The 22,785-nt window shown below is 39.0% G+C and overlaps 1 protein-coding gene across 1 annotated transcript; it reads right to left on the bottom strand.

Moving 5' to 3' along the window:
* Positions 1-1,981: 1,981 nt before the first annotated feature.
* On the bottom strand, positions 1,982-18,654 carry LOC102219275 (15-hydroxyprostaglandin dehydrogenase [NAD(+)]-like). Its single transcript, XM_005814333.2, has 7 exons — positions 17,752-18,654; positions 12,238-12,361; positions 4,744-4,850; positions 4,562-4,658; positions 4,381-4,457; positions 2,365-2,522; positions 1,982-2,292 (listed from the first exon to the last, which is right to left on the bottom strand). Exons 1-7 carry the CDS (start codon positions 17,842-17,844, stop codon positions 2,154-2,156), a joined length of 795 nt encoding a protein of 264 aa, XP_005814390.1. The 5' UTR covers positions 17,845-18,654; the 3' UTR covers positions 1,982-2,153.
* Between the last annotated feature and the right edge of the window lie 4,131 nt (positions 18,655-22,785).

The raw sequence follows: 22,785 nt of genomic DNA, 5'->3' as shown, positions 1-22,785 counted from the left end.
ATTTGTTGCATTATACCCTCCGAAACATATGAAGGTTCTTTAATGTTTTTGCGACTGTAGCTTTAAGAATTGACGTAGTCATGGAAACCATCTTTGATTAAAAACATATTTAAAAGGCTACCTTACAGCCCCGACATGACTGGCTCAACATTCGGTAATCAATACGTTCGTAAAGTGGACACAGAGGGTCTGAGCCGGACAGAGGAGATGATTGGAGAAGTTTCTAGAGCCGGCGACCTTTAAACGGTGCAGACCCTAAACCAGCCACTAGATGGAGACAAATCATTCAGTTTTTAGCTTTGTGTGTTTGCAGCGGCGCCATGACTCGATGCATTCCAGTAGGTCCAGTTCTGCATGACTCCAAAATGATGACATGATGAACGATTTGGAGTGGCCTAGTCAAAGTCTGACAATAAATCCAAACAAAGGGCCAGTCTTCCTTCACAGTGTGTAAAAGACTGCTTGTCAGCTGTTGCAAACAGTTTATGATTGTTGTTGCCAAACTTCACAGAGGACAAAGAGTCATAATAAATAATTTTAACTATGAATATAAAATAACATTTTACACAAAGAAAAATATAATTTTACTGTCAGGTAATGCAACACTGATTGAATCCACTTATTAACACATTATAAATCTTCTTATTCTGAGTGAAATTAGTTATATTAGTTTGTTATACAGCTCACAAACCTTTTGGATCTGAATTATTTAGTTGACATACTAAACAGCAGTGACTGATGTGTGTCATGAAGAGGAATATTTCCTCTGGTCAGAGGAAAAACCATAAAAGTGTAATGTGTATATGAATGTTGACTTTATTGTCCAGGTTCTGGTGACTTGCATACAAAGTATGTTGATTGGTTTATAAATGACTAATGTAACATCCAGATTAAAGAAACATTTCTGCAGCAGCTGTTACCTTCTCGCCTGGCCTGAGGAGGAAAACGCTCAGCGACGGCACAGAGAAAAACAACAGAAAATGTTCTGTTTACAGAAAGTTGCATGTCTGACTTTTGGTTTGCTGTGGAAACATGAAAGCAGCTCTTAGAAAATGTCATTAAAGTTAATGACTAACAGATTTAAACCTTCCGGCTCCTTTTGTCTTCAGAAGATCATGAAATAGATTTCTCATTATTCACATTTGTTGTGTTCTTACGTGGATTAGTCCAAAACCCCTAACTTTCTGCTGGTGTTCCTAATATAAACTGTGTGGAACATTTTATGTGCTAATGGCTTTTTAAAGCTCTTCTCTTTTAAATTTGACCTCCTTCATAGGATTTTATTGCCCCGAAGCACCAAATAATAACATTAATAGGTATGAAAATGTTGTATTCTAGTGTATTTTAGTTACACTAAAATACACTATATGTAATATAGTGTAAAATCTATATTTTACATTTGAAAATATAGATTAAAATGGCATTTACACGTCTGTTCCTGAGACTATTATCTGAATTCTTTTAAAGGTGCAGTTTGTTTGGTCTAGTGATTTTTTTTTTATAGGAAGTAATTTTATGAATGTCCAAAATGTCTGTCAATAAATGCCGTAGAATGATTCTTTACTATAATGCTGTTAATTTCTTTATTTCCTTAGCTTGGGTTTCAAACAGTGGTAGAAAATGACTAGAAACAAGAGAAAAAGTAAATTATAGAAACAATGTGGCAAAAAGGCTGCACAGTGGCGCAGTTGGTAGCACTGTTGCCTTGCAGCAAGAAGGTCCTGGGTTCGATTCCCGGCCGGGGTCTTTCTGCATGGAGTTTGCATGTTCTCCCTGTGCATGCGTGGGTTCTCTCCGGGTACTCCGGCTTCCTCCCACAGTCCAAAAACATGACTGTCAGGTCAATTGGTTTCTCTAAATTCTCCCTAGGTGTGAGTGTGTGTGTGCATGGTTGTTTGTCCTGTATGTCTCTGTGTTGCCCTGCGACAGACTGGCGACCTGTCCAGGGTGTACCCCGCCTCTCGCCCGGAACGTAGCTGGAGATGGGCACCAGCAACCCTCCCGACCCCATTAGGGACAAGGGTGAACAGAAAATGGATGGATGGATGGATGGATGTGGCAAAAAGAGGAGCTGTGATCTTTGGTATTTAAGACCACAGCAGGCCTGATGGGTTTTTTGCAGAACTGAATCCAGATGTTGGTTACTGTTCGTATTATAAGGGTTTATTTTGTGTTGGATTGAATGTAGGGAACTGCATGTACGTGGCTCCACTCTGTAAGACCAGCAGGGCCTCTCCGTTCTTCGTGTCGTCTATCAGCAGCTCCAAGGCGGCGGCGGCGACATCAGAAACCCTGAAACCATCAGAGGAATGTCAACAAAAGGAGTAAAAAGCAGATTAAAACCATTTCAAAGCGTCCACTTACGCTATCGTCCCCATCACGTCAACCAGTTTGTGTGTGGCGGCGGCCAGGTTGGAGAACTGACCCAGCCGAACCGGGATGTTGGTTATCAGGTCGGTTTGCACGAAGCCAGGGCAAACCGCGTTGAACCGAATGCCGTACCCAGAAGCCTCAGAGGCAGCCTGAAAACAAACAACACGGTTTTCCTCCCAGGTCCCATCCAGAACCCATCCAGATCCCATCCAGATCCCATCCAGAACCACCCAGATCCCATCCAGATCCCATCCAGAACCACCCAGATCCCATCCAGAACCACCCAGATCCCATCCAGATCCCATCCAGAACCCATCCAGATCCCATCCAGAACCACCCAGATCCCATCCAGAACCACCCAGATCCCATCCAGATCCCATCCAGAACCCATCCAGATCCCATCCAGAACCACCCAGATCCCATCCAGAACCACCCAGAACCCATCCAGATCCCATCCAGAACCATCCAGATCCCATCCAGAACCACCCAGAACTATCCAGAACCACCCAGATCCCATCCAGATCTCATCCAGAACCATAGAGAATATTTAAAACTTTCTTCCAGAACAGGGACATTTAGTTTTTATTATTACTTAGAAACTGTGCAGTACTCATAACTCTTAAAAATGTAGAGCATACTCAGAAAGTCCTTTGGATACTTACTGATGCTTATCTACCAACCCTGAATAAGAGCATCTAGTTTATTCACTTTGGATCAACATTATTAGCTTTTTCTTCTTTTGCTCTTTCTTTTGGTTTGTTATTTTGTTTGTATTTCCTTTTAATTCCTGTAAAGCTCTTTGTATTGCCTTGTTGCTGAAAATGTGCTATATAAATAAAATGACCTTTATCTTCACAGAACCATCTAGAAGCAGTCACAGCTGTCTGACATGTTTCTGACCATTTCTTAATGGGGACATGTTATTAAAAATTCACATTTTGTTCTTTCATTCTGTTCTCTACTGTTTCTACAGCAGGCTGAGCTTTTTAAAAATCCACCCAGCTGTTTTTGGCAATCACTCATGATTAATTTGATTTAAAATAGGTGCAACAATTGTACAGATTTATGTGGAGATTACGTGATTCCATAAATGTCATCCTGTTACTAACAGGTATGTCTGCTGGGTTTAAGTCCAGAATGTGGAACCTTTTCCTAAGTCTGTGACTTATATTTGTAGTTTCTATTTTTATCTTATTTAATGATTACAATTTTTTATCTAGACCTAAGTTAATGTCTTTAATAGAGATATTGACTTTTTATATAAATTTAACGTTCATGTTTTTTGGTGTCTGGAAAATTCTTGAGTCATTCTATGGACGCTGTGCCGTTGCCTAGCAACCCCAGCCAGCCTGGACTGTTACCTAGCAACCCAAGCAGAACTCCAGCACAGTTGGTCAGCTGGTCTTACCGCTCAATGCTCTGCACTTTAAAACAAATCTTTGTTTTTCCTAATTTTTATGAAAAGTTTGGAGAATTAAAGAGAAATAATGAAAGGCTTTTAAAATAGTTAATGTTCTTTTCTGTAGGGTTGACTATTTTAGTAATCAATTACTCTATTGATTATTCTGACAATCAGACAGAAAAATTGGCAGGTTCTATAATATTAGAAATACTTCAATAGATGCAAATGAACAAATAATGTATTTTTTTAAATAAAAACAAACATTTTATTTCCTAAAATGTGACCTTTAGTTTGATAATTTCTACTAAAGATGAATCAGCAGATAAAAACAAATTTCTTACATCAACATGAGAAAAGTTCAGATCTGTTTATGGATTAGCTGACTAATAATTGGACAGAAAAAAGAGATTAAGTGGAGATTAAACACAAAATGTACATATTATTGTACAGTTTTGGTTTATTTACTGCTCTGACTGCGTTCTTCTAGAAAATATTTTTTGGTCTATGCTCTAATTAACAATCAGTTACTAAATTATAGCTGCAGACAGCATCAACAGCTGATGATTAACCTGTGGTATATAATTAATATCAGAGTGTTTCCTTACGGCCATGGCTCGGGTGAATCCCACCACTCCAAACTTGCTTGCTGTGTAAGAGGGGCAGCTCAGCAACGGACCGATTCCTCAAAAAACAAAGATAATCCACCTTATTTCTGACAAAACCAATTTAAAGACCAAAACACAGGCAGTCAGATGTTTGATTTTTTATTTCCAGCTGAACGTTTACCTGCCATGGAGGCCATGTTGATGATGACTCCGCCGCGGCCGCCGCTCAGCTGGTTCATCTGCTCCAGAGCCACGTAGGTCCCTCTGATCACACCCATCTGAAACACACACACACACACATCTCACCTAAACACTGGAACTGATGATGAGATGTTCAGAGAAGTATTTTTAACGTCCACTCACCAGGTTGATGGAAATGGTTTTCTCCCAGCTGGTTTCGTTCAGGACGCCGGCGTTGTTGCATAAAATGTCGATTCCCCCGAAGATTTCTACAGTTTTCTTAAATGCAGCTGCAGAGAAAAACAGCAGTTTATGGTTTAGTTTAGTTAATTAATTCAAGTTTTGTTCCTTCAATATTCAGCTAAAAACCACAGCAGTGAGTTAATGGAAGCCTTATCTGATTTACGAACCATATTTAGGTATAAAATAAAAAAAACAATTCAGAAACATTTCATTGATCCCAAAGGGAAGTTAGATTTAGCTTTAAATCATATTAATTCATAATTTATAAAGGAAACATGGGTAGATGCTTGTCTTTCTATATGTGGTAAATATTTAGTCAGTTTTATTGTTTTATTTACCTGTTAAACAATCTCAGTGTGATGGAGACCATGGGTTCCATCCCATGTTGATTATTGATATTATGTTGTTTTCAGTTCAAATGTGTTTGTATTAGTTTTTGTTTAGTTATATTGTGACATTTGGTGAACATTCTTTGTGGGGGGGAGACTGGCCATCTTTCCTGTTCGGAGAATGTGGGAGAGAGGGGGAAATGTCAGTTCGTTTTGATTTAGATTAGTTCAATTTGAGTTAATTGAGTATTTGCCTTTCTGGGTGTGTCTCAGCAAGGTGGATCAGAGAGGGAGACGAATGCTCCTGGAGCATACCAACTTCCATTAAGAGGGGGAATACTCTGAGGAGATTTATATTTAGTTATATTTACTTTTGATTGACTTTAGATTAGTTTAATTTTAATAATTTGCATGCATGTAAATATTTGTTGGATCATTTATTGTTAGGTTTGTGTAAGTAGTGTTTGTTTGTCTTTTCTTTTTGGATCACCCCTTTACCTGGTGTAAGTGTTGGAACTTGCCTCAGGTATAAATGTCAGCTTCTTTGTTTCACTAAGGAGGGAAGGGTGCTGGTGTAATGAAGATTTGGAGCTCCCAAATAAATCCACCTCAAAGACATTTGTTGCCTCACTTCCTTCATTAAACGCAGAGCCTCCGCCGGTCAAAGTGACAAATGGTGTCAGAAGTGTGGCTTTTGGAGGAACAATGAGACGATGATGACAAGAGGTGGTAAAAGAAGTAATGAAACTGAGAATCCGGAGAGTAGTGCTGCTATGAGTGGAGCTGAAGCAGCTGCTGGTGCTAGCGCTGATGACAAACTGGATCAGCTGGCTAGCCTCATCAAGTCACTGATGCAGTCTCAAACTGCCCGAGACCAGCAGATTGAGAAGGAATCAGCACGCCAAGAAGTAAGATGGAAGAATTTACAACAACAGTTTCGACAACTCCAGACTCATGTGGAGGAATTGAAGGAGGAACGACAACATGAGGGTGACTTTTTGGAGGAGGATCCTCACACTCATGATGACGACAGCGACAGCCATGATGATGGACGAAGTCAGATGTCTTTCCAGCTTCCAGCCACACAGAGGGAGCCAAAGCTGCTTCCATTGGCTTCTGATGATGATGTGGAGCACTTCTTGACAACTTTTGAAAGGATAGCTAAGGTCTGTCATTGGCCTAAAGAGGAGTGGGCAGTCCGACTGGTTCCGCTACTTACTGGGAAAGCACGTAGTGCTTATGTGCTGATGGACATTGCTGATTCTCACATGTATGACAAGGTGAAAGATGCCGTTCTGACCAAATATGAGATAACTGCCGACACCTATAGAAGGAGGTTTCGATCCCTGGACATTCATCAGGGTGAGACGCCGAAAGAACTTTATGTTCGGCTCAAAGACATGTTCTATAAGTGGGTTAAACCAGAGACTTCTACAGTGAAGAACATTTCAGAACTGATGATCATGGAGCAGTTCCTGAGGATGGTGAATCCGGACTTGGAGGTGTGGATCCGGGAACGAGCCCCAACATCTGCAGAGGAGGCGGCAAGTTTGGCAGAAGTCTTCTTGTCAGCAAGGACAGGGACCAGAAGAGCCCACTTTGGCCGTGAAAACTTTCCTACGGGAAGAAGTAAGTCTGATGGGGGTGAAAGGGGTGGTGCGCTAGGTCAGACTAGGAGTTATTCAGCTACAAAGTCATTTTCTGTTGCTAAACCCAACCCTGCTAAGAACTACTCTTCCTCAAGACCAGATGTCAGGTGTTTTCAGTGTAACAGAATGGGTCATACACAGTACACATGTCCTGCCACTATACGAAGTAAGCCCTCTCTTCTCTGTTCGGTTCCCAGACCACCCTCCCCATCCCCTGCCCCTGAATCTGCTCACACAGTCCCTGTGTTGGTTAATGGTCAACGTGAAACAGCTTTGTTAGACACAGGAAGTTTTAAGTCTGTGGTCCTGTCTAGCTTAGTGCCAGGAGAACTGTGGGGTGATGCTAAGACAAAAATAAGTTGTATTCACGGTGATGAAATGGAGTATCCTGTAGCTGAGATTTATCTAACTATAGGCGGTCAGACATTTCTATTACCTGTAGCATTAGCTTCAAGGCTTCCTTATGCTGTCATTTTGGGCTTGGATGTCCCCACTTTGACTGATTTAGTGTCGAACACAGCAGCTGGACATTTGACTCAAACTGATGGCCATGAGGGATCCCAGGTCAAGACTCAGAACACTACACTCTTCCAAAAACATGTCCCCATAGTGGCAGGAGCAGAACTTTCCTCCCCAATCTGTAGCTTGGTCACTACTAGAGCCCAGGCAGTACAGAACTCACTTAAGGAATTACCATTCTATGATGTAGAACTGGAGGTGGGTGGTGTAAAACCATCCAAATCCAGAGCACAAAGAAGAAAGGAGAAGTTTTTGGGTTCGGCCAGAATGGAGGTGGAAGGTAAAATGAAACCTTGCCCTTTATTTGACTTTGATATTCCTTCAGATATTTCTGCCCATCAGAGATCGGACCCAACATTAAAACCATGGTTTGATAAGGTTACAGAAGTAGAGGGAAAGAAGCAGGGTAAACTAAATGCCTTGGAAGATGAAACTTATGTTGTGAAGAATGGTGTCCTTTATCAGGTTAAGGGTAGATCGGAAGCCATTGCTTTACCACAGCAGCTAAGGGGAAAAGTGATGGAACTGGCTCATTCAGTTCCTTGGGCCGGGCACCTGGGATTTCAGAAATCCCTTCATAGAATAGCGAGTCGGTTTGTGTGGCCAGGCATGTACACACAGGTGCAACAGTTCTGCTCTTCCTGTCACACGTGTCAGTTAACTACGAACAGAGGTGTTTCTAAAGCACTTCTACAGCCATTACCTATCATAGAAACACCATTTGAAAGGATAGGAATGGATGTTGTAGGTCCCCTGGGGAGAAGCTCCTCTGGTAACCGTTACATTCTGGTTATCTGTGATTATGCTACAAGATACCCTGAAGCTTTTCCTTTGAGATCAGTGAAAGCTAAACAAGTAGCTAACTGTTTGCTTCATCTGTTTTCACGGGTAGGCATTCCTAGAGAGATCCTTACAGACTGCGGGACTAATTTCCTGTCAAACCTTTTGAAGCAGGTCTATCAGTTGTTGGGTATAAAGGGTATAAACACCACCCCGTACCAACCCCAGTCAGATGGACTGGTTGAACGTTTTAACCAAACACTGAAGAACATGTTGCGCAAGTTTGTTACAGAGACTGGCACAGAGTGGGACAAATGGCTGCCCTATATGCTTTTTGCATATCGAGAAGTTCCACAAGCGTCAACTGGATTCTCTCCATTCGAGCTGCTGTATGGACGACAAGTGCGGGGGCCGTTGGATCTTCTTAAAGAGCAATGGGAAAGCCCAAGTCCATCGGGTGAGCATGTGGTGTCTTATGTGATAAAAATGAGAGAGAGACTTGAACAAATGGCTGTAATGGCACATCAACACATGACAACTGCTCAAGCAAAACAAAAAACCTGGTACGATAAAAAGGCCAGGGAGAGGAGTTTTCATCCTGGACAGAAAGTGGTGTTGTTGCTCCCCACCAGTGATAATAAGCTTCTCACGAAATGGCAGGGACCTTATGAGGTCACACGATGTGTTGGGAAGCTTAATTATGAACTGTATATGCCAGACAGGAAGAAGAAACATCAGACTTTCCATGTTAATCTTTTGAAACAATACCACGATTCACCACAACAGTTTGCAATGCCGTCTGTTTCTCAGTCATCTCAACAGGTCCCAATGCAGAATAAGGAGCATGCAGACACTGTTGTACCGCAACTCTTTGTGCGTGTGGTGGACGATGAGGAGGAAGATGAGCTATTTTTTCCAGCCTGTAGCTCCGCACCTGTTGCAATTTCTCTCTCTCATCTTCAGCCATCCCAACAGCAGGACATGAAACCCCTTTTGGATCCAGAGTTGTTTCAGGAAAAACCTGGGTTCACAAGCCTGATGAAACACAGGGTTCACCTCAGAGACGATGCTGTACCTCGCAGGAAGTTCTACAGGGTTCCGGAACGTCTCGTCCCACAACTCAAGAACGAGATACAGTTCATGTTGGAGCTGGGGGTCATTGAGCCCTCTGTGAGTGAATGGTGCAGTCCAGTAGTGCTAGTACCAAAAAAGGATGGCACTTTAAGGTTTTGTATTGATTTTAGATACCTAAATAGTGTCTCTAAATTTGACCCTTATCCAATGCCTCGCATTGATGAACTGTTGGAGAGAGTTGGGAGATGCAATTTTATTACCACACTTGACCTCAGTAAGGGCTACTGGCAGCTGGCCTTGGCATCAGAGGCGAAAGAACTGACTGCGTTTAAAACACCATGTGGGGTTTTTCAGTTTAGGGTGATGCCCTTTGGCCTGCAGGGGGCACCAGCGACATTTCAGCGCCTCATGGACCAGGTGCTGAGGGAGGCATCTGACTTTGCTGCGGCATACCTGGATGACGTGGTGGTTTTCAGCCAGACGTGGGAGGAGCATGTTCATCACTTGCAGCATGTTTTACAGCTCATTAGATATGCGGGCCTTACCATTAACCCTAATAAATGTAAGTTGGCTCAGAGGCAGGTAGAGTACCTGGGCTATGTGGTGGGACATGGCCAAGTTAGACCTCAAGTGGGAAAAGTAGAAGCGATTCATGCATACCCAGTTCCTACGACTAAAAGGAAGGTCCGTGCCTTTGTTGGGTTAGTGGGGTGGTATAGTAAGTTCATTCCCCATTTCGCAGACAGGGCTGCTGTTCTTACAGATTTAACAAAAGTCTCTGCACCAAATAAAGTACAGTGGACTGAGGGGTGTGACAAAGCTTTCAGGGACCTGAAGTCTGCAATTTCCAGTGACTCTGTTCTCTACAGTCCAGACTTTGATGAACCGTTTATATTGCAAACTGACGCCTCTGGAGTAGGCCTTGGTGCTGTATTGCTGCAGGACATTGATGGTGAGAGACATCCTATTGTTTTCCTCAGTAGGAAGCTTCAAGACAGAGAGACCAGGTATTCCACAGTCGAAAAAGAATGCCTTGCAGTTAAGTGGGCAGTGGAATCACTGCGGTACTATCTGTTGGGCCGCCATTTTACCCTGGAGTCAGATCATCGAGCGCTGACATGGCTACACCAAATGAAAGACTCTAATATGCGCATTGCAAGATGGTATCTGTCACTACAACCTTTTGATTTTACAGTGCTGTACCGGTCAGGGAAGTCTAACCTTGTGGCTGACTCTCTGTCCCGGATGTTCGAGGACTGAGTACTGTTGTCCTGGGTGACGGGAGAGGAAATGTGATGGAGACCATGGGTTCCATCCCATGTTGATTATTGATATTATGTTGTTTTCAGTTCAAATGTGTTTGTATTAGTTTTTGTTTAGTTATATTGTGACATTTGGTGAACATTCTTTGTGGGGGGGAGACTGGCCATCTTTCCTGTTCGGAGAATGTGGGAGAGAGGGGGAAATGTCAGTTCGTTTTGATTTAGATTAGTTCAATTTGAGTTAATTGAGTATTTGCCTTTCTGGGTGTGTCTCAGCAAGGTGGATCAGAGAGGGAGACGAATGCTCCTGGAGCATACCAACTTCCATTAAGAGGGGGAATACTCTGAGGAGATTTATATTTAGTTATATTTACTTTTGATTGACTTTAGATTAGTTTAATTTTAATAATTTGCATGCATGTAAATATTTGTTGGATCATTTATTGTTAGGTTTGTGTAAGTAGTGTTTGTTTGTCTTTTCTTTTTGGATCACCCCTTTACCTGGTGTAAGTGTTGGAACTTGCCTCAGGTATAAATGTCAGCTTCTTTGTTTCACTAAGGAGGGAAGGGTGCTGGTGTAATGAAGATTTGGAGCTCCCAAATAAATCCACCTCAAAGACATTTGTTGCCTCACTTCCTTCATTAAACGCAGAGCCTCCGCCGGTCAAAGTGACACTCAGTTTTCTCATTAATTAGAATAATACTGTTTATTTTTTTTAAGTTGTGTTTCACAAAGACAGACTCTGATTGGTCCGTTCTCACAGGTTTATGTAATTACATTTCCACTAGCAACCAAAGAAAATATCTCTTTACATGACTAGAAATTCAAACTGTCAAATTTTTATTTCATGTTTCAAAAAATAAAAACATAAAAAAGGTCAGTTTGTAATAGGACCTGTAGAGGGCGCTGACAGGCGTCATGAAATTCAAGAATAACTAGAAACTGGACAAATGAAGCAACTAGTTCAACATTAACTGGTTGTTTCTGACAACATAAAAAATCAGAACAACATATTAAAATCAAATCAACATCCTGGACTATCAGCAGCATAAAGCACTAGCTTCGTTAAAATAAAGGAGAAGTTAAATCCCTCTTATGATTTTTCTATTTAAATATGTAAGATACCAATCATCTTTTATTTAACAAATCTTGACTCAATTTTTTTTTTTTACCCCTCCAGGGGGTATTTTGTGGCTCTAGTGTCCCTTATATGACAGCAGGCTGACAGGAAACGGGGAGACATGCGGCAAATGTCGTCGGGTCCGGGAGTCGAACCCGCGACGGCCCCGACGGCCGCGTCGAGGACTGAAGGCCTCCAAATACGGGTCGCGCTAACCGCTACACCACCACAGCACGCCCCAATCTTGACTCAATTTTAATATAAGGATTTAATAAAAAGTTTTACTTTCCCAGCATGCAACAGGAACGCTGAACAGAAACGAATCAGTTCCTTCTTCTGTTTTTAATCTGCTGGAGCTTTTAAAACGTTCTGCTACTTATTATACCGTGTTATAGCTGCACATTTCATATTCTATGTTTCTCATGTTAAATGTCTATAACTGTTTATATGATGTGGACATTAGCTGTTGCTATGGTAACCGCTAATGGGGATCCAGCCACACAAACAGAGAAAAATATGTCGGAGTTTGACCCTTTCCAGATGTTTTCAGACACTCTCGGATGTTTCCAGATGTTTCCATGTTTCCAGAGAAACAGTTGTGTAACAGAAACCTGATCCTGTTTGTCGTCTTTCTGGTTCCTGACAGATGTTGTGGAAAAGCTCCCGGCTTTCAGCTCGGCTCCGTGTTTTAACACGCTACCTCTGATCTGCTCCTCGGATTCAACGTCACACTTCAGGAAGATGGTCTTCTCTGCCCCGAAGTGCTGCTCCAGCGCCTGCAGGGGGCGCTCTGCTGCAGCCTCATTAATGTCCAGCAGAGCCACCTGCACAGGTAGAACATGTTAAACACCTTCAGTGGGTGTGAGTGACCTGCAGAGACCAGAACAAGATTCTGATCTTCAAATTAACTCTGAGTTTAACAAACTAGATGAGAGCATTTATGTAACATTCTATCATTATTATATATTATATTATATCTGTTATTTAACCAATTCAATTTAGTTTATACAATATTAAAAAATAAAAATACATAATTTAATTCCTTTTTTGAATAAGAAAAAAAACTTTATTGCCTAAAAGTCAATCATTTCATTCCTGTAGTGAATATTTGATCATCTGCAGCTAAAAATCCTTCAAACATCAACATGAGAAAAGTTTCTGGATTAACATCAATACAGAGCAGAGATTATCTGGGGACTATTATTAACTAATCAATAACTGGATGTTAAAGTTGATTAATAGACTAACAGAGTGGGAACCAGGAGAAGCTCAAACTGACACTGATTAATAAATAATCATTTACTAAATTTGGGATAATTTCAGTAATCATCTTGATTAATGTGATTGGTTGTAACACAGAGACATTTTTATTCTTTTCTTTATTTATTGAAGCGTTTCCAGTCGGATCCATAAAGCTCATCAAACTGAAGACATTCAACCAAAATATTGATTTCTTTTCTAGTTTAGATCATTTTTTCTGCTGTTTGTTCCTGTTAGTAAACATAAACACCAAGATGATTATTAATTGGTCTCTAATCTCCTGGTTTAACTCAAAACCTAAACAGATCAAATGTGTCACTAAAACCTGTTGAGCCTGGAATAACAGACTGAAATAATCTGAACTAATCTGAGTCACAACATCATTTTGGATTTGAATATAATTTCCCTCTGGGATCAACAAACTCTTTTAATTTGAATTTCTTTGGAGCGTTATCTTTAGCCGCTGTGCAACATTTAAAACAGCACAACAACAGAAAACATTGTTTATTAAAGCTGCAGAGTGTAACTTTTATAAAAATATGTTTTTCACATGTCGGTTAAAACTGTCAGTATGATTCAGATAATCAGTGGAGAAAAATCAAACTGGTTTGTATGACGCAGTTTTAGGGACGTACCAATAAAAAAATAAAAGAATGACTATAAAAAGGTCATACAATTAATAGAATAAACCTGTAATAATAATAATAAGTCATAATATTTTGAGAGTTGTAACATTATGAGAATAATGTAGTAAAACTACGACTTTGCTCTGATAATTGTATGTTTAGTTATTTTCTTAGTGTGGCTCTACTGCCTCCTGCAGAAACTCACCGCTCAGTCAGAATCAACCTATCAGAGAGAGGGGGAGGGTCTTAGCGCTGCCAATCAGGATGTGTATGCACTGCTCACATCCTGCAAGTTCACCAGCAGTGATGGGTAGCATCAGCAGTAATGACGCAGCGTGTACCTGAGCATGATTGACAGCGCTAAGTCCCTCCTCCTGGCTCTGATTGGTTGTTTCTGACAGAGAGATTGATTTTTTTCTGTCTCATATTTTTTTAAAAGAGTTTCAAACTTTCTTCTCTTTAGTTGGAACATTTTGCTAAATGATGTTTTTACGTCTTCTACTTATAAAATCTGGCAAAATATGGCTGTGAAACAAACAGATTATTGAAACAGATTTTTCTGATGTTTGCAGTTTGATTTTGAGATTTAAAGCCAATAATGATTATCAGACATAATGTGATTAATTTCACTGCATTTCTGCTGACTGTGTCTCGTTTTAATGACGTTTCACATTTTCTCTCTGTAAATAAGAAACTTTAAAGCTCCTGATTCTTCGTTTCACTGATTCTGTTGGAAAATTAAAATGTTTTTGTTTCTCATCCATCCATAGGAATCATTTACCAAAGATCGCTCCAGGTCAAAGGTCAAACCTGATTAACTGTAACCTTTTGTTCTTATTGGAAGCCCTGGATGTTTTTATTGCATATTTATAAATTAAACTTTCTGAATGTTTTTTATTAGCAAAAATCTGTTTTATCATTTTCCTTCCACTTTCATTCGCCTGTCATGATAACATTTATCTGGACGATAAGTCGTCTCACAAGTTATCACGATAAACGATATCATTATTGTTTTGAGACCATCTTCCACTAATATGTCATAATAATGCAGGAACACAACAATCTCACAGATTTAATTCCTTTTGTTGAGGCTCTGTTGGCTCTGTGGGCAATGAGAGAAGAGGACGACAGGGGGGCAAAGGTCACCAGGCCGGGAATTGAGCCCACGTCGCCAAATATTTTACATATCCCAAATAAAAATACAAAACAGAAACAACAAATAATGTGAATTATAAAATTTCTGTAAACAAAATTATCCTTCAAAAACAGTTTAGAGACCAAAACACCAAACTGAAACTTTAGTCATTCAGTTTTTAGAAAGAGAAAAACAATAAACTAGAAAATTTCTGAAGAAATTTAACCGGGGCCTGCCAAAGCGTGTCCGTCGGTATGGGCCCGGCGTTGTCATGCTAGAAATTAGCATCGATGCTAAAGAACGCTGCAATGTAATCAATAGCATGTGGAGAATCACAAGAACGTTAAGTAAGGTGGACGTGCACCATTCAGTATGATTTAAAATTTGTCAAGGCTTTTATTTTGGAATTTTTGTTAAACTTCATTTCAAAGGGCCAAACTAATCCCATGTGTAATAGTCATTGGGTTAAATCAGTTATATAATGCTGAAAACGCAAGTAGTTGATGTAAAAATATTCAAGGCTTTTATTTTGAAATTTTTGTTAAGCTTCATTTCAAAGCACCAATCTAATCCTATATGTATCAGTGCTTTGGATAAAAAAATCACATAATGCGAAAAGAGCAAATACCTGATCTAAAAATTTTCAAGGCTTTTAATTTGAAATTTTCAGTATGCTTCATTTGAAAGGTCCAAACTAATACCATGTGTAACAGTCATTGGATAAAATCAGTTATATAATGCTCAAAAGAGCAATAATCTCATGTAAAAATTGTCAAGGTTTTTATTTTGAAATTTTTTGTTGAGCTTCATTTCAAAGGTCCAAACTAATCCCATGTATAACAGTCATTGGGTTAAATCAGTTATATAATGCTCAACAGAGCAATTACCTGATTTAAAAATATTCAAGGCTTTTATTTTGAAATTATTATTATGCTTCATTTTAAAGTTCCGAACTAATCCCATGTGTAACAGTTACTGAGTTAAATCAGTTATATACAGCCCATAGCAGCAATTAGTTGTAAAGGCCAGTTCAGTCCTGATCTGTTTCAACTGAGTGTTCCACCATAGATAGAACTACAGTGATGCGTATTTGTAGTCCTAATCAGCAGCCAATAGCCTCTTGAGTTCCGTTGCTATGGTAAATAAGTTTCTCACCAAAGTGTGAACTGTTAGTGAGAGAGGCTGGGGCAGACAATTCTCTGTTTGAGCCAGCCAGTTTTACTGAAAAAAAGCATTGGGAACAAATCCTTTCCATTCGGGAACCGTAATACATATTCGAAAACCGTTTGAAGCGTATGAGAGGGCAATGTGTCTTCTGCAATAGTCCCGAGATTCATATCTCTACCTCACTCACAGCATTTACAGCGATGAGAGAAAGAAATGGTTTGCCCAGATCTGAAATGTTTGAGAAATATATAGGAGAGAGCCTGAGACAGCCTCAGAAAATCCTGTCGCATGACTTTGCTCTGAAGCACCGTGACAGAAAACCGTACGGTCTAGATAAATTTCGAAAACATTTTACCGGAGCAGACATGCGTATCAATGTGAGGACCGATTTTGATACCAATTGTGCGATATTTGTGGGCGTGATGGCGATTTCAAAAATGATTTGGGGTGAAAAATTCTCTTCATTTCTCACTCTAGCCGAGATCTAAAGGCCCTGGCTCTCACTCTAATTTTAGGAAAAATGAGAAACTTTGGGTCGCTTAGAGGCAAATTGTGGACAAACCGTAATTGGTATCGACAAGCCGTCTTCACTTTCGAAGACATCACAGATGTATCTACAAAATGAAATTTGAATGGCATTTCTACGTGAATTCGTGACGACACAGAAAATCCTCAAAAATAGGGTATTTGAAGGATTTTCCCATTGACTTATAATGGGGTTTTTTTCGTAGTTTTTTGCGAATTATGTCGCCACGTTAACCCCGAATCCCACCAAAAGTAATAGCTCCAATGGCGTGAATTTTCTGCACGTTTTGATACCTCATTTGTAATCCAAAGAACTTTTTCTGCCTTCAGTTTAACTGAATAACACTCATTTAGAGCAGCAGAGTTTACATGACTCTCAAATAAAACTAGTTATGATTCAGGACATTTGTTGATATTTTTTATCTTCTAAGTTATTTCAAAACTTTGTGTTTGTTTAAAAAGATGCCAGAGCATTTCTACACGATAACATGTTTTATCCTGTAGAATGGCAGCAATTATTAATTATTAGTTAGGATAATTATTGATGAATTTAGCTCCAGTATCAATTTTATTCAGTTTTACTCTTAAAACAAACAAAACATGAAAGTTTGGCAAAAGTCAGATGCAAACATTTTCATGAAAAACATCTAAAAAGTAATTTTGTTGTTGCTAAAATCTGCTTTTGTTGTTTTATCTGGATTTAAAATCAATGACTGGATCGTTAACATCGTTCACTTTTGTTCTGTCTGTTGCAATAATCAATAAATCAACTAATCGCATGATTAATCGAACAAACTCAATCATGTTTGTTTCTATGATTTTTTACTTTTTTCTGATGAAAGTTTTCAGTTTTTTGTTTCCAGAGATTTCATAACTGATTTTATTTGTTTTATTAATTTTATTTAGAACGTCTTCCTGATCTGGTGTTAAACGTTCATTACAGTTTAAAGGTTATTCATCTTTGAGGATGTTTTCGTGCTGTAATGCCATTTCAATTATGATTCTTGAAGACTATTTGAATATTTTTAGTATAATGACAAAACATTCCTCCGAACATTGTTGGTTTAGTGGAAGGAAAAAATGGAGGCAAAGATCAAAAGAAACATCTGAGCAACAAAAACAAAGTCTGAAATATAATAAATCATGCAGCTTCAGTCTGCTCTTTATTTCTCACGCAGGTCTATTTTTATGACATTCTGGTTTTTAGTTTCAAATTTAAATTATGCAAACACAAACAAATAATTTGCCCTCTTCGTATGGAAAGTAAATATTAAAAATGAGTGTCAGAGTTTCAGAATATTTTGTGAGTATTTTGTGATTCGGGGTCCTCCAGAGCCATCCTGAAACCTTTAGATCCATTTTTACTGAACCAGACCAGGATCGGCTCTGATCGGGTGACGAAAGCTGCAGGATGGAGGAGCAGCCCTGCTCTGAGTATTATCTGGTTATTATCTGGTTATTTTCTGGTTATTATCTGGTTATTTTCTGGTTATTTCCTGACCTTGGCTCCGTTCTCCAGCAGGATCTCCGCCAAAGCTCTTCCGATCCCCATGGCCGCTCCGGTCACCACCGCGGTTTTCCCCACCAACGCCATCTCAGCCGGGCTCTGCAGCTTCAGGAAGTCTGCAAGGCGTTAAAGGTCCGCTTCCACAGAATCTGCTTTAACTATCGCCGCCCACGAACTGCCTCCGCCCACAAAAGCCGGACCTGCTGAGGCCTGAAACACGGAGTTTCTCTGGTTCAGTTCACCTCAAAGGCATTAAGCTAAATGGAAAACTAACAGCCGATGATAGAAACCCTGGAGATGTTTGGATTGTTGCATCGTCGTGATTCATTTGGGGTGTAAATCCCCACATGACTCAAATCTTTTCTCTTTTTTCCCCTCGTTTCTCCGATGATTCATAAGTTTAAAAAAAATCCTAACGTCCAATAAACATCAAGAATTATTTCTGTAGCAGTTTAACAGTCATGTAAACCCAATTTGATCTGGTCGTTTTGTCCCGTTTGGACCCGAGTTAAAATAACTAAACCATAAAATAAAACGGCTTTTCGCGGTTCTGCCAGATGCTGTGGCAGAATGTGACCGCTAGATGGAGACAGAGAGCCGCCGTGACTCCGTTAACGGAACGAGTGAGAGTTTTAATATTTTAATCTCGGAATTCAGAGATTAAAAGTCAGAGTTATTTTTTCAGTGGCTCTAATCTGCTTCCGTATATTCTTGACTCAGTTTCTAAACAATTAAACGCTCTGTCACTGGGTGAACAAAAGCTACAAATAAATGGTAAATTTCAAGTTTTTAATCTCAATCTTTCAGTTGAATCTGATAAACATTTTGACCCAGTATTTATTCCGCTACTGTTGTTTTTTTCTTGTATATAAATATACTGTATGTAAAGGATGACATGATCCGGACTGACATGGAATCATAATTTGATTTGGTGTCAAACTCCCTAAAGTTTCCTTTATTTTCAATATTGGCCACTTAAGTACTAAGTATTACAATAAACCAGGAGAAAATCCCAACCTGTGAAAATTGTTATTGATTTTATGTGAAACACCAACAGATGATAACAGACAAAAAGCAAACAAAAAATGTGCTGCATCTGTATCTATCTGCTCTGGTTGATAATATTGATACCAAAGTATTGGTATTAGGTTGATACTAGCCTAATACCTATGGTCAAATCAATACTTTAGTTTTTTCAATTTTGTTTGATTTTTTTTTTTTTTTTGCAGTTTTTTAAATCTACCTGAAAAAAGGTTTGGTTCCTATTTGCTCTCAGTGACATTTTTTTGCGCTTTATTTAGGACGAAAGCCCATAAATCATATTATTAAAGTATTATTTGTAGACATTTATAAGCTTATCCAAATTTTGTTCAAGGTTTGACGAAAATAATTCAAAGGAAAAAACTCAGAGCCAGCTAAAGGTCAGAAGTTTGATGATATGTCAAATTTAAATAAAAAGGATCAATATCTCTGTTGGCAGTATGGACATTAAAATTAACTTTTATCTGCAATTTACTGCAAAATTACAAAGTATTTTTGTTTATTTGAATATCTGAATTCACTGGAAATAAGATGAAACTAAATTATAAGAACTTGTTTTAATTCCTTAATATTGATTTAAAAAGTTCCAGTTCCACAGTTAGATTATTTCACGCTGTTACCTAGCAACCCCAGCCAGGCCCAGCCCGTTACCTAGCAACCCCAGCCAGGCCCAGCTCGTTACCTAGCAACCCAGTTCCAGTCCCACTGGCAGGTTATTTCCCTTATAACTTGGGGAAAATGTTTTGTTCTAACTGAAATAATCTTCCAGTTTATCTGGAACTTTTTTCATCAACATTAAGGAATCATTGATTTAAAACAGGCTCCTGTTTCTGGCTATAAAGTTGTTTATAAGTTAGTCATTCCTTATTTTAAGTGAACTAGGATATTTAGACCAAAAATACTTAATAGATTTATGTGTTTTTGAAGTGTATTTGAAGCTGATAATGTGACAGATATTTAATCTGTGAACTAAAATAAAAAAGGAAATGAAACAAACTGAAAATAAAAACTCAGTTCATCTATAAATGTGTTTTTTCAGTGAAATTTACAATCCAGCCGATATTCATTTGCTGCTGCTGAAGATGCTGCAGCTTTTTATTTATTTATTTTTATTTAAAGTGACAATCCTCAGATGAAATATAATAATCACTCTTCTTTTTTACTTTGTGACTAAATTTGTGATGACATAAATGAGTAAAAGTAAAACTGAGTCACTTCCTCATTTTTATCTCTGCTATGAAACAAAAGTTTGAAACTTTGAGCTCACGATGTTCAAACCGTTGCTGCATTTCTGAGACAAATCCTGAATGTGAACTTTGACCTCTGGTACCTGATGAAAATGAGACTTTATTTAGCTGCACAAAGGCCCGGCGCATCCTGCTTACGCTGCAGATCCACCGTTTAACGGCTTTCAGCCGCGATTTGCTGACCAGCTGCTGATCCGAGTTTTCTGCTCGGCCGCCGGGTTCTGCTAAAGAGCCGAACAAAACACCCCAAACAATCAGCTGAGCACGTTTACAGGGCAGGGAGGAGAGAGAGAGAGAGATAGAGAGTGTGTGTGGGTGTGTGTGTGTGGGTGTGTGCGCGCATTCGTTTCTAATACCTTGTGGGGACCATTTTCCTGACATATACTACGTTGTAGGGACACACTGCTCCTTGGTTAGGTATGTAATGGGTAGGGTTAGGATAAGGGTAAGGGTAAGATTTAGGCTGTAGAAATGAATGGAAGTCAATGGAAAGTCCCCACAAAGATAGCTGCGCAAACAGGGTTAGTGGTGTGTGTGTGTGTGTGTGTGTGTGTGTGTGTGTGTGTGTGTGTGTGTGTGTGCGTGTGTGTGTGTGTGTGTGTGATGGCTATAATAAAAGACAGTAACGATGTAACTCAGATAATGAATGGTTACTGTCTTTGTGATAAATAACCCACAAGTCAACCTCCAAACCATGAAGCTAAGACCAGCAAGGATGCCTAAAGTGTGGCCCGGGGGCCATTTCGGCCCTCTGAAGGATTTTGTGCGGCCCTCCTGAACTCTATTCTAGAATTAAATAAATCTGATACAGAAGTTGCTACAGATGGATCATTTTTCATCTTTTAGGGAAAAACCTTTGACAGATAAATAAAAATGAGGTCCAAAAATAGATTCCCAATGATTAACAATGTTTCTGTTTTTGTTTTCGCTTTGGAGAAACCAGAATCACAAACATTGACTTTTACTCAAACATAAATCATCTACAGGCCAAATTAGAAAATAATCTATCTACAATAATTCACAGATCTGTTTTCAACAAAAATCAGACTATTTTGTTGATTTACATCAAATTTTACATTTTTAGTTTATTATTGAGCAGATAAAGTTATAACAAGAAGAGAAAAGTAGCATAGCTAGCATCAGGTGAAATACATGTAGCTATGTTGAAATAATAAAGAAGTCTGTTTACATATAAAGCTTATTATAAGATACAGTCTCTTAGGAATATCAAAGGAGCTTATGAAAAATGTCTTTCATAGTTTATTTTGAAATGAAGCCTAATTTAGACCAACCAGCTATAACTAGCTAGCTACACACTAAGGTAATGTAGCTTTGGTAAAATTATTTGTATTTTATTTGTTAATTTTGAAATTAAGATTAATTTAGTGTATATCGGTCAGGAAAAATTAAACTTTCTCAACCTTGACTCAATTATTCAATTACACCTGAAATAAATGTAACCTTAGCAAGCAACTGGCTAATGTCAGGCTACAGGCCAACGGGTTCTAACTACAGCCATGGTAAGGTAAAAACTCATCTAAATGTTTTAGTTCATTTTCAAATGAAGTTACATTCAGAGTAAATATGAAAGGAATATGAACAGACCCAAACATTCACTGTAACTTAGAAATGTAAAAACTAGCTACATTCTGACTAACAGCAGAGATGTTAAACTGGCTTCTTTATTTAGAGAAAATCTTTCAGGAAGTGGAGACATTATCACACAACTCTGGTTCAGTTGCTTCATAATAACACTAAAACTAGCTACTAGTTAGCCTAGCGGTAGCCAGCCACTAGCAGCATGCTACAAGCTAACAGCCTGCTCTCATTAGCTTAAAAAGTGGAACTACACAGTTTAATATTTCTTTTATCACCAGATCATTTTAACATCAGAGTTTGTTGGGAACCTGAGGAATTTAAGAAATTATTTAAAAAATGCTGAGAACTTTACTTTTGAAAATCTAAATTAATAAAGAGCAAATAAAATAGCAGAAAAACAAAATGTTTATGCAGATATCCTTCAAATATCCTGCAGTTTTTAAGTCACGGCTGATACAGAAACAGATTTTTGGGTTTTGTACTGAAAATGAAACAGAAAGTTATCAGAGCTGATGTTAAATAACTCAGCTGTGACAGGATTTGGAGATTTGCCTGCTTGGTGTGACGGTCAGTTGAGGTCGCAAAGGTCAACATGTGGACGGCTGTCAGCGTCTTTATGATCCCAGAGTGTCTGATGAACGCTGCAGGTAACCTGTGGAGTGACACGTTACGGCCTGGCTGGTTCTGACCGCAGCTCAGCTCGGGTTTTGCTGCGTTGGTGAACTGATTGTGTTTCTATAGAAAAAAAAATCCTGCACTGAACCGGAAAGCGAGTCGATTCTGCTGCAGCCGGGCCGTCCAGGTGGATCAGCCTGCAGCGACTGATCACACCGAACATTGTGACGACAAGAAAACAAAAACTGAGCTCCATAAATCACATGCATCTATTAAAATTCAACTTTAATATCATAGCAGCGGTCTGCATTGGTGAAGATATAGTCTCATAAATGAAGTTATGGAGTGTTTGTATGACAGAACATTGCAGCCTTGCTAAGAAAAATAAAAATTAAATTATGAGAATAGTTGAAATAACGTGAGGATGAGGTCGTAGTATTTTGAGAATATAGTTTGAATATTATATTAATAAAATTATATGAAAATAAAGTCTATATAAATATGTTGATTATTATAATATTAATAA

Source organism: Xiphophorus maculatus, chromosome 11 (genome assembly GCF_002775205.1).
Source record: "Xiphophorus maculatus strain JP 163 A chromosome 11, X_maculatus-5.0-male, whole genome shotgun sequence".
Classification (NCBI taxonomy): domain Eukaryota; kingdom Metazoa; phylum Chordata; class Actinopteri; order Cyprinodontiformes; family Poeciliidae; genus Xiphophorus; species Xiphophorus maculatus.
The sequence above is the reverse complement of the archived record's forward strand: the minus strand, read 5'-3'. Positions and strand labels throughout refer to the sequence as shown.